This window comes from Aythya ferina (assembly GCF_964211825.1).
Source record: "Aythya ferina genome assembly, chromosome: 15".
Taxonomy (NCBI): domain Eukaryota; kingdom Metazoa; phylum Chordata; class Aves; order Anseriformes; family Anatidae; genus Aythya; species Aythya ferina.
Window position 1 is genome coordinate 8882871 of NC_140314.1, and position 18431 is coordinate 8901301.

An 18431-nucleotide genomic window follows, 5' to 3' on the forward strand; every position below is an offset into this window, starting at 1 on the left:
TCTGTAAAACTGCTCAGCACCAGGCTGGCATTATCACGTTAGAAAGTGAGTGGGCCTCAGTGACACAGAGGAAGAACGAACCTCTTTCTCCAAGCAAGCAAAAAAAAAAAGCAACTGAGCTGCATCTGGTCTGGCTTGTGTTGCTGCACATAGCTGTGAGCACAACTGTTATATTCTTGTCCTGTACCACCTCTCTTGGAAGAGGGACTTGCTCTAACTATTTCTAAGGGCTCGCTGTTTCTGAGAGTTCAGAGAAGCTGTAAATAGCTGCTTTGGGTGGTTAGCACTGACAGCTGTCGTAACCTGCCCTGCACGTATCGCAGCCAGCTGCAGCCACCAGTCCTGGCTAGCCCAGGAGACCAGGCACGTCTGTTGGTGTCTCACCTCGACTGTGCTGAGAAGAGCAAAGCCCTTGCTGGGGCTGACTGCTCAGCTGAAACGTCGTGGGCCGGGTGGTTCAGGCCTGCAGGTGTAGGGTGCTCCTGACCCTGGCATGGGCAGGCTGTGCCCCTAAACTGCATCTTCTGCGGGGCAGCGGGCAGAGAGCTTGGCAGGCTTCTCCTCTGCAGGGCTGCTGTCTGCAGCAGGAGTTGGGTGAGCTGCTTTCCTGTGCTGCAGGGCTGCGTGCAGTGTCTGCGCTGCATTGAGTCCGCTCCTCTGCACACCTTGCCCTGGCTGGGAGCTCTGCCCTCGGGGTCGGAGGCTGATGCCCCGTGGCTGTCCTCAGGGCATGTCGCACTGGGAAGCCTGAGGATGCTGCTGTGTACTGGAGCCCAATCCCTCTGACACTCCTCTATCAATTATTAATTTATTCTGATCCTTTTGCTGCAGTGCATTAGACAGTTGAAGCCAAAATGCAAAAGAGCAGAAAAACGCCCTGTGGGCCTCGAGGAACAGACAAGTGGAGAACAGATCAGACCTGGAGTGATTGGCGCTCTGAGCAGAGCGTCCTGCAAGAACAGCTGCCTTTGAGGTTACAAGGCTTGGGCATGGTGCAGAGTGAGCAGGGAGGGAGGTGAGGGTTTCCCTGGGATCAGCAGTCAAGAACACAGTAATTTTTATGGAAAGGGGCATCACAGGAAAGTGCTGGCTTCCACGAGATTCCCCAAGTGAGGTTTGTTGGGGACCATCTGAAATTGCAGAATTAGGATTCTAAATTTCCATTTTAGAACGTTTTACAAATCTACTTAGATCTATAACAAAGAATTCAGGATAACATATGAAACTCCTCCATTTGTTGGTTTTTTTTGTTTTTTTTTTTTTTTTTGCTTATTTTTGCATGTAAAAATGTAGAAATCTTGACCTTGCTTCTTGGGATTAACTGGAGAAGGACCAAGTCTCAGTTTTGTTCCCCACCCCAGGACAAAAAATTTTCCACATATCTATCAGGCCATCCTTATCTGAACGCCACAGTTGGGTCGCTTATCCCTTTGGCTATTTTAGCCACTTTTTTAGCATCTATCTCCCATCCTTTGTTCTCCATTTCTACAGCAGAGCAGTGTTCTCCCCTCACAGCACAGTCGTACTGCTGCTCTCCTGTGTGCGAAGCGCCCTGACAGCTCTGCATAGGAGCTGCAGTTCAGTGCCATGTCCTTCTGCTACACATGAGAAAATAATTTGCAATTAAGTTACTGGATGAATTCCTCTTTTGTTCTGTCTGAAAATGGCCTGTGAGCAGATTGCTAAATTCTCAAACGGTTCATTACAACAAAATTGCTTGTGAGTTTCTTGCCTAACTAATTCCTGGTCTGACTAGAACAAACAGTTCACAACGCGTGGCTGCAATTCCGAACTGCCCGGTTCCTCCAGTGGCTGGTGCGCAGAGGGAGGCTGCCGTTCACTCTGGACCACAAGCCAGCAGAAGATGTGGCGGAAAATTTGCTGTCGATCTGTGTTTTAATTCTGAGATGTCTGGTTCAGATCTGAGCCCTCATTTTCTTGAGGGGTTGAGCCCAAGGAGTTGAGGGCGGGTGGTTAAACCTCGCTGTGGGTGTTTGCGGAGGGGAGGCAGCTGTGTGAAGTCAGGCCGTGTGCTGGGGAGGGCGGCATTAGCCCCTGTGAAAGATCTCTTTAAAACTCCCAAATAATGTGAGTGGGAGGAGATCGGAGGAGCAAAACTAGAGACAAGCCTTTGACTGAGGAGGAAGAGGGAGCAAACTCAGCGCAGTGCCACCAGGACCCGAGGTACGAGGCAGCCTGAGGATGGGACAGTGGCACTGGGGCTGGCCCCATGCCTTGCGTCTGGCGCTGCTGGTAAGGGCAGAGCTCCCGACTGCCAAATCGCCAGCGGCCTGGCCAGCTGGGCAGTGGCACAGGGGCTGGGAAAGGGGCACGAGCACAGCAGCAGGCATTGCTGACCGCCAGAAGCTGGGAGGGCCGGGCTTGGTGCTGTGCCGCTGGCAGCCCTCACCATCATCGCTGTGGTCCTGTGGCTGAGCACCTCGCGGGCAGCTGTCGGGCCCTACTGTCTGCGTGCCTCCGCCTGCTGTACTGGGAGACTGTGCAGGATGAAAAAAATGCCAATTTTTGCTTTATTGTGTTCTGCTGGTATCCAGCTGTGGTGGTTTTGTTGCCTGACCTGGTATCAAGGCTGGCTGGAGCGTTTTCTCCTCTGTGCTCTAAATCCTGCGTTCACACCATTCTTCCTCTCGTTAGGAAGAATTGTGTTGTGGCCCCGCTAACACAGAAGCGGGCACCGGCTGATGAAGGTGGGACTGGTGCTGATTTTCTTGTCTCTTGTCTGACTGCCCCCCCCTTGCCCTGTTAAAGCCCACCTGGTCACATACACAGCAGCGTTCGCGCTCTCCACATATTGGCTGTCCTGAACGAGCGCAGCTCCCAGACCAACTGCGCTGGCATCAACAACAATTAGTTCATTCTGGGTTAATAAGCTGAGAGCATCACACGGTACCATGGCTTTTTGAAGCACCCCGGCATCCCAGTGCCTGTCAGCCCGTCCCCATGGCTGACTTCTGTTCGCTGACCTGCTTCGTGTCTGCGGGATGCCCGCTAAATCCGGAGCGAGCAAGGGGCGGCAGTCAGCGAAACCCAGGAGATTTCTTGTTCCTAAAATGTCTTCGGCTCGGTGGCAGCTTCTGCCTCCGCTGCCTGGCCTGGGAAGCGTTGCGGTGGCCGCCCGGGCAGGGTCGGTAGGTGGCAGCGTTGGACCCGGCTGGGGCTGGGGCTGGGGCTGGGGCTGGGCTTCCCTCTGCGGAGTAGGGGGGAGCAGCAGGCGGCCTTCTGCCCCCGGCTCGCTGCCTGCTGGGCAGCCTGGGGGTGCACTCGGTGGTGCTCTGGGCTGCCCTGCGTGCTGGGAGGAAGGGGCAGCCCTCCCCGGCTGGCTCAGCACCTCTGCTCGGGGACGGGTCGGTCCAGGCAGGCAGTGTTAGCCCCACAGACATCTTCCTCCCTCCAAAGCCACCTGTGGAGGTGCCCAGCAGCGGTGTGATGGGGTTGTGATTTCTGGGGGGGGGTCACTGTGGTATTCCCAAGGGGCAGGGAAGGTGGAGGCGCTGGGCAGCGCGGTGTGCACGGCAGCAGCGTGCTTTGCTGGGTGAGCCTGGCTCGTTGCGCGTGGCAGCAGCTCTCATGTGTCCAAACCGTGGCGTGGGCTGATGAAGGATGGCTTGTTCTGTGCTTCTGGTGAGAGAGCCGCAGCTCCTAAGGGCTGGTTCCTGGAAAACTAACCAGCGTTGCTACAAAATGAGGTTTTGTGGTTTAATAGTTATCATGGGAGCCGCTCCAGGAATCCCTTCGCTGCACGGTCACCGTCCTGCATAGGCTCCTGCCCTCCAGGCAGCGCTTTTCTTCCCGCTGCTGGAGCAGGTACCGAGCTCAGCGTGGTGCTCAGCTGCCCGTGCGCTGTCAGGGACACTCAGTGCTTCGGGGATTTGTGATTGCTGACTTCCACTGACATTTGGAGCAATCTCCCTGGCCAATGTGAGACACCCTCTGTGCCGGAGAATGCACAAGAGCCTGTTGCATTTAACGTATCAGGGTATGTGAGAACAGCAGCGGTTTGGGCTGATTTATTAGGAAGACAGCAGTGCACCATAGCATATTCTGTGAATATAAGCACAAACAAATGATGCTACCTCCAGCTGTAAATTTCCTTTACAGCTTAACTGTCCAAATTAATAAATGCAGGAATAATGCATTCATTCGAACAGTTGGTTCTATCACAAGCTACTCGCCTGTTGAGATGGGGGCACGCTTGATGACCCTGGGAAGGATACAGGACGTCAGTGGATGGCGATGTGGAACAAAATAACATGTAATTTAGGGTATGGCCTGATGCCCTGGAGTCTACTGGAGGGGTTTAGTGCTGGGGTGGTGGTGGAAATCCTCAATTTTTGTGCTGCAGCCCCCTGCAGGGGTGTATAGCACCCTCTTGGAGCTCCCTCTGCATCTGACAGGAAAGGCTCACTTGCCGTTGCTGAGTCCCACTCCTTGACTTCTCTTTTTAAATGTTTATCAGGCACAAAACAGGCAATTTCTACATCACAGTGACCAAATGCCTCTCGTTGAAGTCTCATTCACTCCTATTGTTTTCTTGAAATCTGGAAGGTGGGAACAGGGCAAACTGCTCTCTGTTTCTTTGTTTCCTCCCAAAAGGAAGTAACACAAATGCCCTTGTTTTTATAAAGAGCATTAATTCTTGCTTGCAGTGAGGCTGACAGACAAGCAAGGCTGATGGGAGGCAGCGCCGTGTGTCTCTTATCACATCTCATAGGAAGCTGGATGCAGCCAGCTGGCAAACACCAGCAGCTCTCCTGAGTTCGTAGCTCACCCTGTTTGTGTTGACATTTCTGGCAGGGAAAGGTAAAGAGTTATCCCAGCTACAACAACCCGTGGGGCCTCGCTCTGCGTTTTATTTCATTTGCCTGAAATTAGAGTCTCGCTGAGCAGGAGCAGCTCACGTGCCAGCGTTTCCCGGTGTCACTGCTGGCTGGGGGAGCTGCATGATGCTGCGGGAGGCAGCACCTGTTGCGATCTGGTCCCACTCCAGTGGCCACACCACTTACATCTGCCTCTCCTCCCTCTGAAACCCTGCCTTTGTTTTAACCCAGCTGCCCAGAAGCCCAGCAGGGAGCTGGCAAGAGGCGCTGTAACCCCCTGAAGAGCAGCGGGCTGTCAGTCGGGGTTGGTTTTATTACTGATTTGATTCTAGTTGTTTGATAACGGGGATAAACTTCACCTGAATTCCTGCCTGAGGAAGCCAGATGTTGTTAATGGGCAAAGGCTGTGGTAAAAACACCCTCAGCTCCAATGGAGGAGCTGGTCCTTGCAGGGGGTTCCTTTGAACTATCAGAGCCCACTTCAGCTTCAGAAGCACCCACACAGAGCCCTCGACTTGAGCGTTATTATTGCAGTTGTTGGGCCTCAGTCTCCTCCCATGCCAGCCTTACCCCGGGGTGGCACTGCGATGATTTTCCTCTTGATTCTTTTACATCAGTATGAGATAAAATCTTGTTCCAATGTGAACCTAGAATGTACAGCAAAACAAAACACAAAAAGGAGGAGAAACAAGCCCAAACTGAGGGATTTTTTGCAATTGGTTTGGGAAACTTATATTTATTGCAGTGGTCTTTGGACACAGGGTGTAATGGCAGGTCGCTTTGTCCTAGCACATGAAGCCTTACTAAAAATATACAGTGGCTATTGGATTGGTATTTTAAATAACGATAAAAGAACCAGAGCTGAGGTCTGAAGAACATATTTTCAGTTTGAATAGATGCCAAAAGAAAAACTGCTGTTTTATTAATCTAAATGTACTGAATGTATTTCTGATTAAATATTTTGTCCTTTGAATAGCTGCTGTAGCTTACGTGGGATATGTCAAGTAGTTGTGTCATTATCTGATGTTCTTTCATAGACTCAATTGGAGCCTTATTTGTGGGTCAAACAGTAAGATCCTTTTTCTTGCTAGTGAGATGATGTCCATACCCTGAGAAGAGCAGTGGTGGCATGCTCTGCCACTTCACGTTTTTCAGTTGCTGAGGGACATCTGATTTATGCAGATAGAAAGATAAATACAAGGGAATGTTTCCTTATGGTGTTTTCTTTATTTTATTTTATTTTTAATTTTAATACAATTTGTTGAACAGAGGTTACACCTGTGGAAGGGAAATGTGGTGCTGCGGATCGTTGCTAAGAGGAGGTGATGCATGGTGATCAAACAGCCTTCTGTACCAGCTCCAGGTCAGGATTTAACGAGGCTCAGGAAGAAACAGGCTGCTGGGTAGGTTATTGCAAAGAAATGGAGCCTTTTGTCTGAAGGACTCTCCAAGTCCAGAGCTGGGCAGTGAGTGAAGGTAACTGAAACCTGAGTGGTTTCTCCGTCAAATTCATTTGCAGGTTGATGTGAAGTCTGAGTACAACAGGAGAAAAAATCATGCCTATTGTCCATGCCACTGTTGGAACATAAATTGTGGTCTGTCTTCACAGAAATATTGAAGTTATTTTAAAATTACTTTTGGATTTGTTTTTGCTTTAATTGAAGTTTAATTTATCAAGACTGATCATCTGATCTCTTTACCTCCTTTCTGTGTTTTTTAATTAAAAGCAAAACAAAAGGCCAAGGAAAACTTAATCTATATTGGTAGAGAATTTGCCTCAAAAATCTTTAGTGACTTGACAACCTTGTGTAACCAAAAGGCCAGGAGATGAGAGCCACCAATTCTGTGTGGAGTAGCCACCAAAGCTGCTATGGGGGTGAGTAGGGTACGTTGGGGCAGGCACTGACTGAATCTGTGCACACCACGTGTGCTGACCTGCAGAAGCAGAAGAATTAATGAGGGGCAGGTCTGCAAGTAACCCAGTCACTGATGGATCATGTGGGGAGCTGCGCTGGGTTCTGCTGGAAAAATGCCTCAGGAAGCCTTCTTTCTCTCTGACTTGATAAGCAAACAAACATATTTTTCCCATCCTTAAGAGCTGACAATTGGCCTTTGCAGAGAAGAGAGGAAATTAAAAATTAAAGGAGCCCCAAATGAGTTCACTCTTTTGCCAGCATCCTACGTTTCCTTAGGCTTGGCTCCAGCACTTGCATCGTCTGCACTGTTAATAACAGTGCTTTCCCTTGGAAGTCAGTTACTTCTATATTCTCCTTCTTAAAAATGTGACCTTTGGTTTTTAACCTTTCATAATCACTATTAATTTGTTCAATGGGAAAAAATAACAGAAAGGGAAGAAATTATAATCTGGTCTGTCTGACTTCAGCCTGTGACCCCAGTACCTTCCCTTTGCGAAGAGCCTCCCGCCACCCCTGGGATGCTGGCTCCTGCCTGGAGGACAGCTGCCGGCAGCATGTGGCTCTTCGTGTGTGCAGCCACCGCAGCCTGCAGAGGCAAACAGCCTTCCTCTTGTTTCTCATCAGGCCTCGGTGTCCTGCCCTTCCTGCTGCCTTTTTGACCTATTTGTGTTCGGTAGCCGCAGTTATCCTCTGGCTCAGCCTCCTGCACCCAGGAGGCCTGGCTGTCACGCTTCACCTGGAGCTTCACCCTTCATCCCAGGCCTGGGGTGCAGCTTCGGTGGGCAAAACCTCAGAGGTGGGTACTGCAAGATGGTGGTCCCGTGATCAGAGCTAGCCCTAAACCACCTTGTATTGTCTTGTACGTCTTGCAGTTTTAGAGCAAAGAAGCTTTCAAGCTCCGGATAATTGAGTGATGTAAAAGGTTGAAAAAACAGAATCCCAAGGAGCTGCGCTCTGTCACTGCACCTGTCCTGAGTGTCCCCGAGTGTCCGCCTTCAGAAACACCTTGTATTACAATGTTGTCCAAAGAGAACAAATATTGAAGAGAAAGACAGGCGCCAGAAGACTTCTTTCCTCCCACTTTAGCCACATATACTGTGAAATATTCTTCCTAACACCTGATGCTCAACTAAGTCTCCTCCTCAGTACCCAAAAGCTCTGCTCACCTCTGCCTTGCTGGCTGGCTGAACTCACGCTGCCTGTTTCTCCTTCCAGGATGACAGCCAGGAAATTATTACAGCGCAATTTAAAGACCATAAAATATAAGATGAGCAGATGGCAGGTCGAGTCTCCTCTCCATGAACGGCCGATGTCACCGTGGCACCACTTCAGCGCATGCTGAGCTGCACTCGCAAAGTCCAAACAAGAGCCGTCACCGGTGGAGGTGTCTGTCAGAGATTGTCCCAGCAGCACAGGCCTTACGACTGTGACAAAGAATCTGGGCATTGGCAAGGAGCTTTAGCGACAATGAGCTTTAAATACCTGCTGCTAAGATAATCACAATAATCTGTCTGCCAGCTTTTTCCTAATGTGCATTTTCTAATTCATTGTGGGAGGCAAAATCCTTTGACCGGTGGAATGAAGACGTGGCGCTGTGACTGTAATTTAAATTGTTAAACAACTGGAAGGAGCAGCTATCAACCAGAAATCCTATCCAAAGCAGAACAGCAGCCTTCACAGATTAATTTAAAAAAAAACAACAACAACTAGAATTTAGTCTTTTCATAGAAAGGGATCCTTGGTTCTTTGCAAGGGATCCTCAGTTCTGTGCAAGGCATTAAAAAAGCACCCATCCAAGTTTCAGGATTTGCTGGTTCTGTTCCCCTTCTGCTATTTCTGGGTCTATCCTTGGAGTATGGGTTCTTACACTTCTTCTCTCCATTCCCTCTCCATGCACTGCTGTAGTTTGAGGGGACAGGATGCTGAAATAGCCAGTATGATCACTCCAATGTCCCGAACAGGATGTTCTCAAGCAAGTTATTGCTCTTCCATTGAAGTGGGAAAAGCAAACAAAGCTCTGTCATGTGTTGGTCCTTGCTGCAGCAGTTGAGCTGATCCCCTTGTCCTTTCAGCATTAATTACAAAAAAGCTCTGCTCCCATGTGTGGCACTTCGCTGAAGAAGGCTGGATGTTTCCTATTCATCAACAATACAGCTGAGTATACTTGATGCATAGGGACACACCATCGTGTAGAAACTGTGACAGTTTTTTTTACTGCTGGTAGGACTGAAAATGAAGAGGGATCTGGGATATGATATCCAGCTAATGATATGATAGGAATGTATCTCCTCAAAAAAAAAAACAAAAAACAAAAAACAAAAATGGGAAGTGCTACGTCTAAAGGAGCCACTCAGCTCTAACAGCAGGGCCAAGCAGGTAACTAACACGTACTGAAAAAAGCACAGCTACTCAGAAATAATGTATGCAAATTATTTTAAATTAATGAAGGTGATTTTTTTTTTTTCTTCGTGGCCACAGCTTCATTTGTTTTTTTTTCCCCTTCTAAGATGAGGGAGGGTGAGAGGGAGCAAGGAGCAAACATTCAGCAGTTTCTCAACCCGCTGCTCAGCAAAGGGCGGCAGCTCAGGACCCTGGGCCTGCCACTGGCCCCTGCCTTGTGAGTCCACCTCGTGCAGGATTGGATAGTGCATGGGCAAACACTTTGCCTTTGTTCCCCCGTAGGTGGAATTTGTTGTATTGTCCCCCTGTTCCTGTGTGACTATGTCCATGTCCTGCAGAGGCTGCTTTTGGCACCTGTGTTTGCAAACCCCTCCCAGAGATGGATGCTGATGGAACTGGGAACTGCAGCTCCTGCTCGCCGCTGGAAATAGCCTTTCCAAGGACATTTCCAAGAGGCTTGCATTGCTGCTTGCTGTTCAAGCTGAGCAATAAATAGCATTCGAATATCTGCAGCTGCTTTTGGCACCTTTCACTAGTGCAGAAATTCCCCTTGTGATCTGTGAAAAAATAATCACCCCAAATCCTTCATTTTCTAAGAAACGTTTCTCAGCAAAATGTCACCTTTCATGTAGGCTGGCTGAACTTCACCAGTTGTGCCGTTTATTCAGCAGGGACCATTCTAGTTTGCACTTTGCATTTCTAAGAATTGAATTTGTTAAATGGAGCACTTTCCACTGACAGAGTAGGAGTCCTGCTAGGGTTTTTTTTTTTTTTTTTTTTTTTTTTTTGCAGCTCGAAGCCATTTTTACTTGTATCATGGAGCTTCTGAGCCCTGTTGAATCTGGCTCAGTGTTTCTCAGGGGACAGAGGAAGGATTGCTAATAGCTTTCCAACCCACTTTAGTCTCTCTCTTCATAATGCGAACGCTCAGCAAAACAGACTCGAGCAAGGTCCTTGTCCTGGATGACTTTTTGCTAAATAAGTTAGCAATGCTCTAGTTAGCAAAATCTCTTAACCCTTGTGGATGCGGTGCAAACTCACTGGTACGCTACGGCGGGGCTGTGGCAAAGGTAATCTAAGCAATGCCAGGAGAGGAGCAGGGCACTTGGCATGGTTAAACCTTGATGCAGCCGTTACCCAACACGTGGACTCAGATGTGCCAGGGAGATAAACGAGTATTCTGACCTAAATCATGAAAATCTATTTCCTTACAGAATCTGAAAGCGATCCCTCATTTTCCCTCTCACAGATAGTTTGCTGCTCTTCTTCAAAGAGAAAGTTGATTTTGCCTTTCTAGAAGACCATTTGTTTCTTCTACATTAAATTTATTACTAGGTATCTTTTCCACAGCAATTTTATTTCCTGAAAATATATATCCAAACTTTAGTTCTTCTCTTAAGACTTCTGCCATGGAAGTTGTACACTGTAAGGTCATGCAGAAGAGAATAGGTACTCGTAGGAACTCATTGCAAATTCTTGCAGACTTGACTTTTTTTTTTAATGCTTTTTCTTATTCCTGTCATACAGTGAAATGAACCGTTAGATGACAGATACTGGACTCTGACAGACATCTCATCTTGTACTGAGGCTAGTGACAGTCTGAAAGAAATTGCTCGTCTGAGTCAACAGCCAGCTCCTCCAATTGTGTTTGTCTGCAGTGCTAATTTCATTTCTTTGCTCAGTTTTCCTGGAATCTGAGCACACACTGACCTGATAAATAACTGAAGCCAGCAGTAAAGATAAAGAAAAATTCTACACTCCAGAGGTCAAGTTAGACTCCAAATCGTATTTGCCCTAATGGAGAACAAATTCAACACTACCAAAAGTCAAATGAATGTTTAGTCACCTGAGAAAATACCATTATAAGCTGAAATGAGCTCTCATTATTTTTTCCATTTTATTTCTTTAATTTCTCCTTGGCTTCTGCTACAAAACTAAAAATAAGGACATCAGTCAGAGGGTACTTCAGCGGCACCCTCAAGGAAGGTGCAAGGTTCTAAGGTAAATTAGGGCTGGTGGCTTTTAAAATGGATGAAATCACTTACGTTGGGCCTTCAGGATGCATATTTTCATTTACTTGATTTATTCCTATTATTTAAGTTCTAATGTGAAGTGACACAGACACTATGGAGCCAGGCTGAGGAGGATCTTTATAGCGAGCTGTCAGGGCAGAAAATCCCATTGTGAAGGGACCTGTTCCTCAGGGCTGGTTGTGAGTGTGCAGCAGCAGAAAGCTGAGCGAATGATTTAAAAAGAAAAAGGAGAAAGAAGGTGGTCAGACGGTGAATTAGGCAGGGAAATTAGCCGAGGTGCTCTTAGGCACCAAGGCGGTACACAGCCTGGTGCAGAGGGCTGCAGAACTGCGCCAAGGGCAGAATCAGACCTATTTCTGCTGGAGAGGTGGTGACCTCTCTCTGGAGGTGAGGAGGAGCCCTCAGCCTCTCATCCGGCTCTTTCCATGTGAGCTCCTCCCTGCCTTCTCCACCCAGCCTGTGACCTGTATCCTGCTGACATCTCTGCCTTCTTGCATGCTCTGAGTATGTGAATATAAAGGCTGGTTATTGTCTGATGCATTGTTTCTGATAGCTAAACTGGTTTGTTTTGGGGCCCAAAAGGTAGTTAGTGTGTGTTTGTATATGTATATATATGTGTGTATATATGTATATATTGTTGCTGGTCTCATCAGATTACATTCCTGTATCATGAGCATCCTAAAATGAGGATCCTGGCGAAGGCATCTTGGCACTGGCAAGTCTTTGAAAGATATACCTCCTTCTTGAGAAGTGATGGAAACAACAGGGTCAAGTACCACTTTAATAGCGTGACCAAGACTTCCTGGTGCAATTTAATCTTGGAAATTCCATAAACCAAATGTATCCTGCAAATTGTCGATGGAGAGTAAAGAGTTGCGGAGGTAGATACTATCAAGGACTGGGGAAGAGTGGAGAACCATTTATGTATCCTGCAGTGTCCCTGTAAAATCTCAGCACTCTCTTACCTCAGCTGATGTCTGTTTTGTTGCTTTGGGCATAGGAGTCTTAATTGTTATGGGAACTTTTCTACTTTGTCTAAGTGCAGTTGTGGAGTTCATTAAGGGCATCCATACAGCTTGGCTCTATATACAAAGGATGAAATCTTTTCTGTTCTGTGGAGGTCAATTATTTATTATAGAAGTCTCTTCGTAACGAAACTTCAACTGATGTGTGCACCTGATGGCAAAAGTAATTGAGTGATTGACTTGCATATTAACGTAATGCCTTGAAAAAGGATGGGCACATCAGCAATGTCTGTGAGTTTCTGTGCTACAAAAACGTATGCATATTATAAGATTGTGTGTGTGGGGTTTATAATAAATTACTTTGGACCAGCTTACTGAAGGATGCCTTCCTGTATTTTGTGGCTTTTATTTGCTTTTGCTGCTGTTGTGCTGGGAATTCACTTGGTGCAAGTTTCCTGTAAATTTCAAATGCAAAGTCCCCAAGCAACCCCTTGCCCCTACTTCAACAAAGTCAAAATATTTTCAGAAGAAAATTCTGATTTTTTGACAATTTTTTTTTTCTTTACAGAAAATATTGGAAGGAGATGCTGTGGTTCATTTCAATGTTAGCACGAGCTGCCAGAGATAATGCATTTTTAGTGATGGGTGTCTCCCTCTCCATTGACAAGGATTCCAGCTCATGTACAGCTCCCCTGGTACTGGGACGTCTCTCTCTTCTCATGGAGCTGCAGGACTGGTGTGTCAGTGATTCATCTGGGAGATGGCAGCCCTGCAGCAGAGCCAGACTGAAGAGGAGATGGAGGACAGAAGGTATGCAGCTAACAGCCACCATGGGCACAGTCCCAGGCATTTTACAATCAGATATGTCAGTATTTTTTTGGAGTGAAACCTTCTTGAATTTTCCTTTTACTGCATATTCTGTACTCTCATTCAATTTCAAATGGAAACAAATATCAATATGTCATACATCCTGTTTTTTCACCAGCAGTATACAGAAGTCAGTGGGAGTTTTGTTTTTTTCCTCTTTCCCCCGTCAAGGGGTCAAAGCCAGCTCCTTGAAAGCATGTTACTTTCTAGCAAAAACATCCAGTTTTAAGGACACAAAGGACAATTATTCTCTGGAGGAGAAAGGTTTGATGATTTGCAGTTGTAATGGCATACTTACTACGGGGCAAAAATTGGCCAACTGTTTATATGAGCCCACAAAATATAAAGGATGTAAATAGAGTATATATTGTTTGGCCGTAGGAGGAGGAGTGCCACTCCTGACATAGAAGCAACAAAGTGGGTGAATCTGAAAGCTAATATGATATCGTAGGCACTTTTTCATATAGCAGTAGAAGGAATAGTACTAAAAGGGCTGCTTCTCAGATTTTAATAAGATGGTGTCTGTGAAGATAGCATTTTGGCTTATAGTACAATATTTAAATTTTCCTCAGTTCTTTAAAATCTTTTTAATAACTCATCTGTTCTTCCATTTGGTGGTTGCAAACACATTTTAGGTCACTAAATTAAACAACTTAAAAAAAAAAAAAAAAAGGAAAAAATAAAAAGGCTAACAATGAATTTAAGGTGTTGCTGGTAGTTGGGTGCAATAACTCATTTGGTAAACAAGCTGTTTCTGAACAAAAATTACTGGTACCGTGTATGACAATTCTGGCTACTGAAAATATTTTCATTTAGGTTGGAAAAGACCTCCAAGATCATCACATCCAACTACTAACCTATCACTGCCAAGTCTACCACTAAACCATGTCCTTAAGCACCACAGCTACGCATTTTTTTTTTTTTTAATACCTCCAGGGATGGTGACTCATCCCTTGCCAGCCTGTTCCAATGCTTCACAACCCTTGCAGTGAAGGGTCTAAACCTCATCTTAGATTGAGCACGTGTACTCCCAACAGTGTGTATAGATATATATAAAATATATATTCTGCACTAATAGGCAGTGGAAAAGGCAACCCAGCAAGTAAAAATTGCATCCCTGAAAATTTCTGTTGCTGTATCTGTGATGGCAAGGGACATTTTGAGCTGAAAGCTCAAAGCTTGCCTTTGCTGCTTTAAGTTAAAGTGTATAGAATGGAGTAGAAAATGTCATTACTTCTATGTTTAAGTGAGTGAAAATGTGCAAATCATGGACTATGCAGCAGTTTTAACTCTCCTGAGGACCAAATGGATCTGTACAAGCTTTGCTGTAACTTATTTGCTGATGAAGCCAAATTTCATGAAACGAAATAGCTTGCAGAACTTACTTGTTTATTTAAACTCCTCAGAAGGATCTAACTACCTGCCCTTCCTGTGATGGCACGTTTACAATAAGCAATTCAGTGGAAAGGTTGTTCAAAGTAAAACTTTTTGGTGGGAAGAGTTATGGATTTAATATGTTCAACACCATTAATTGTACCTGGTATTTACTTAATGTTTCACATGGTCGAATTATCATCCTAACTGATTTATGCAACAGTCAAGATCTTTTATACGTCCTAAATGTGGAGAATAGAAGCAGAATGGTAAAATGATATGCCTCACATCACCTAGAAAGTCAGTGGCAGTGTTAAGGTGAGTCTTACGATCTCCAGAAACACCTGGGGACTCATTCCTCCTCCATTTTACTGTTCATGGACACTTGTCTGGCTGAAGTTTAGTTAGGTAATTTTTCATGAAACGGTGATTTCTATCTGTGCGTCTGATGAAGCAGAATATGAGTAAGGACCAATCAAAACATTACTTTTGAAATAATCAGAAATGTTTGATTTGGCTGAGAAGATCAATACCCAACAGAGAGACAGAGCTAAATACAGAGCTCCAAATAGCCACTAACGCTTTAAGTTCTCTCTACGGCCACCTTGTGAATAGTCTACACTCTTGGATACATTAAACAGCAGCTGTGAGTAATGAACAAACTTGTAAAAATTAATCTGTTTTTTGGAGGGGCAGTTAATGAGCTGAAAAATGGCTAAATTTATTGAACAAGTCATTTAATGAACAGTTTGACTCAGGAGCGTGGTGCCTCTGTTGCATCTCACAGCTAGATGCGTCAGATATAAATTGCCTCCTGTATATTTTAGTGGTATGGCTGGTTTCTGGCCTTTCTAAAAGGATGTGAACACTTAGATCATGACAGCAAGCAGAATGGAAGCAGGGTCGTTAAAGCTGTCCTGAGGAACATCACTGGGGCCAAGATACAGCAAGGATAAAAAGGAGACTAGATTTGTAGTTGAACATCCAGCAGGGCGATGTTAGCAAATTTTGGAAGGTAATTATTATGTCATCCATCAAATTATGGAGTAAACTTTATTAGTGGCTGGAATGAAGCATTTTTCTCATGAGAAAATTATCACCTTGTCCCTGCTGCGGGGATGTTGCAGCCTTTCTCTGACGGATCTGAAGTTGCCTGGTGTCCTGCCGCAGGAGCAGCCAGAGGCTTCATACAGTCTGGCAATTCTCACACATTTTTTAAATCTCGTAGGGCTTTCCAGCAGAGCTGAAGTGAAAATGCGTGTAGCAGAGTAAGATGGAGGAGTTGCTGGCATATTCCTGTGGCAGGATGTTAATTGTTAGCTTTTTTTCTGGAACTGGTTTCTAGATGCTTGCCTGGGCTGGCTGATCCCACCTGGTGATTCCCATGTAGTCTTCAGTCTTTCTGTGCTTAAAGCTAGACCAGTCCGCGAGAAACCAGAGTTTTCTGTATATTTGCTGATGCCTATACTGTAAGGAAGATTTCAGATTTCCTGTCTGAAAGGAAATGGCTGACCATAACCCACCCATCCAAACCAGGGAGAACAGAACTGTCTGATTGCCAAGGAAGACCCTTCCCAGCACCTGCAGTGTATGAAAGGGGATATGGCGTGGCTGTCCTTTAGCCAAGGGAAATATTTGGGTGTAAGTTAGTAAACAGGATTAACAAAAGATTGTTTCATTGATGAAAAACATGCGGCATTTGTGGACTGTTGAGAGAATTGGGTACCAAGAAGAAAACAAACTAAGCCAGTGCTTTCAGCCTTGAGTGGAGATGCAGCCCTTAGAGCTGGGAAAGGATACGTTAAAGAGTAGAAAACAGATCAATAAGTGGTTCTGGGAGGGGAATGTTTGGTGCCGGTTAAATGGTCAACCTGCAGGGAGCTAGAGAAGGAAAAGCTGTGTGAGGAAGGATGAGAAAAGCTGTTACAGAAAAAGGGATTTAGTTGTTAAAAGCAGGGCCATACCAGATTCAAATTTTTTTTTCATATAAAAAAAAAAAAAAAAGAAAACCCACCTTACTCTGAGTGAATAAAGCATCAATTTTCCTACATTTTAAATGAGATCTAAAAAAGAACTCAGTAATAGCATTGGTTGCCATGGCGTTTAAAGGTACCGCTCCACAGATGCTTCAAATAACAGGCAATGCTTTTATCTGCCTATGTGACCGAGTTAATTTTCATCTGCTGGAATTATTCATTTAGTTTGCTTTAATTACTCTATATTGGCAGTATCATAAAAAGGCCCGATCCTGCCGTCTTAATACAGATGGAGCTCCTTCTGGCTCCAGAGGAAAGAAGGCTGGAAGGAAGCTGAACTGGTCAAGAGAAGCGAATGGAAATGCTGCAGCTCTGGGCTTGCAGCGGCGTACACAGAAGCTCTGCTGATGGTACGGGGGTCTGTTTAAATGGGTCTCAGGGTAGAAGCAGGCAGAGAAACATCTGGAAAATCCTGTGTCCTCTTAACACTGATGCTGTCCCACCTCTGTTCTAGAGGAACTGTCGAGGTTGGAAGATTTGGTTTTGTTTCCTCCCAGATTTTATCCTCCTTTCAGCTGGAGCAGTAATGTCCTCAGCTAGTGATGGTTATAGACCAAATAAAATGGTTACTGGGACCTGCAGTGGGTTCCCAGATCCATACCATACACCTTGGTCCGATGTTTGAAGTGGCAGCAGCCCAAAGTTTAGGCTGGTGGTACCTGCTGGGCAGTTGCTGCTGCTGATGGCAACAGCACTCGGGCTCAGATCCCTCTGCCTGTGCAAAGCCTGGAACTTGTTTCAGATCTTGGCACGTATGCAGAACTTCTTGATCCTGTGTCTTACTACCCTTGTATCTCCCTGGCTTAGCTCCCTCTGTCCTCTAGTGTGTTGGCTAGGAAAGCAGCCATCAATATTGGCATTGCATCCGTAAACACAAATACCTCCTTCCTGTATTTGACTGTACCTAAAACACAGGAGAGGAAAAATTACAAACCGATGATTTGATAGGATGCAGCCCTGTGTAAGTTTACTGTGGCTGTCATTTGGAACAGGTGATCAATAAATCCATTTATCATGTTTTCTCTCCAAATACTAGTCTTGTCCAAATATTAGCTGTCACATAATCTGCAATGAAGCAGCATTCAGAGTCTCAAGATCATTTTCAGCACCCTCTTTATGCTTTATTTTAGCAATTTCCCCCCCAGTCTTCCCCTTAGAAGTGTGAGTCAGGAGCCGTGTGTTATTAACAGCACTCCTAGTTGCACATACCTTTCATTTCCTCTGGATTACATTAATTGCCTGACAGCTAAAAGTAATCTGGGTTTTTCAGTCTTCAGCACTGGACTGCAAGAAATATTTACCAGCTACAGCAGATTTATAAAGATGCCACTGAGATGCCTTGAGACTAACAATCAGAAAACACAGTGGCAAAACAACACTATTTTTCAAGGTTAAATGCTCAGAATGCTAAAAAGGAATCGCACGTAATAAAACTAAACAAAGACTTGGATTCAGCCCATTTTTTCCTCCACTTGTCTCACATAAAAGGAAGATGCTGGTGGTTTAAAAATGATGGCGCAGCATCACACGACAATTAGAAATTTAATAAGGGAGATTTAATTTTAATTTGGTTTTGGTTTTGTAGTTCAAATACCCGTTAGTGTCAACCCCCTACCTCTATTGCACAGTCATTTTCTTTTCATGCATGCCTTGCTCCATGTCTTTATAAGACTCGCTTAGCTGAGAATGGCTGCCTGATACTATATAAAGAGCAGCTAACGTGAAGGAGGGGTTGTCCAGGCTGCTGTTAGCAGTCTGGAGCTTGTGCATGTCCTGCATGACTTTGAACAAGCCACTTAGCCTACCTGCACCCATCTCCCAAGTATAAAGAGCAGGTAGTTCTGGCTCCCTGGGGCCAGGAGCATGACTGCCTTTGGGGGAGCTCAGGTCGACAGCAGCTGGACCAGGAAAGTAGTGGAGAAGAGGAAAGACCCATGAGATGTGTACCTAAAGGGAAGGCAATGATAGAAAAATTGCAAGCCTAACAAATACATCAACTTTG

General features: G+C 45.6%; 1 protein-coding gene across 2 annotated transcripts in view; it reads left to right on the forward strand.

The window, feature by feature from the left end:
- The window catches only part of LOC311445058 (uncharacterized protein), a 155319-nt gene that overhangs the window by 11949 nt on the left and 124939 nt on the right, over positions 1-18431 (forward strand). Inside the window, exons 2-3 of one of the 2 annotated variants that reach the window (XM_084536743.1) lie at positions 6108-6241; positions 12721-12962. In XM_084536743.1, the coding sequence (XP_084392869.1) occupies positions 6168-6241; positions 12721-12962 (316 nt within the window). In that variant the 5' untranslated portion in view covers positions 6108-6167. The remainder of the gene's footprint in view (positions 1-6107; positions 6242-12720; positions 12963-18431) is intronic. The other variant, XR_014698175.1, reaches the window with a different exon arrangement.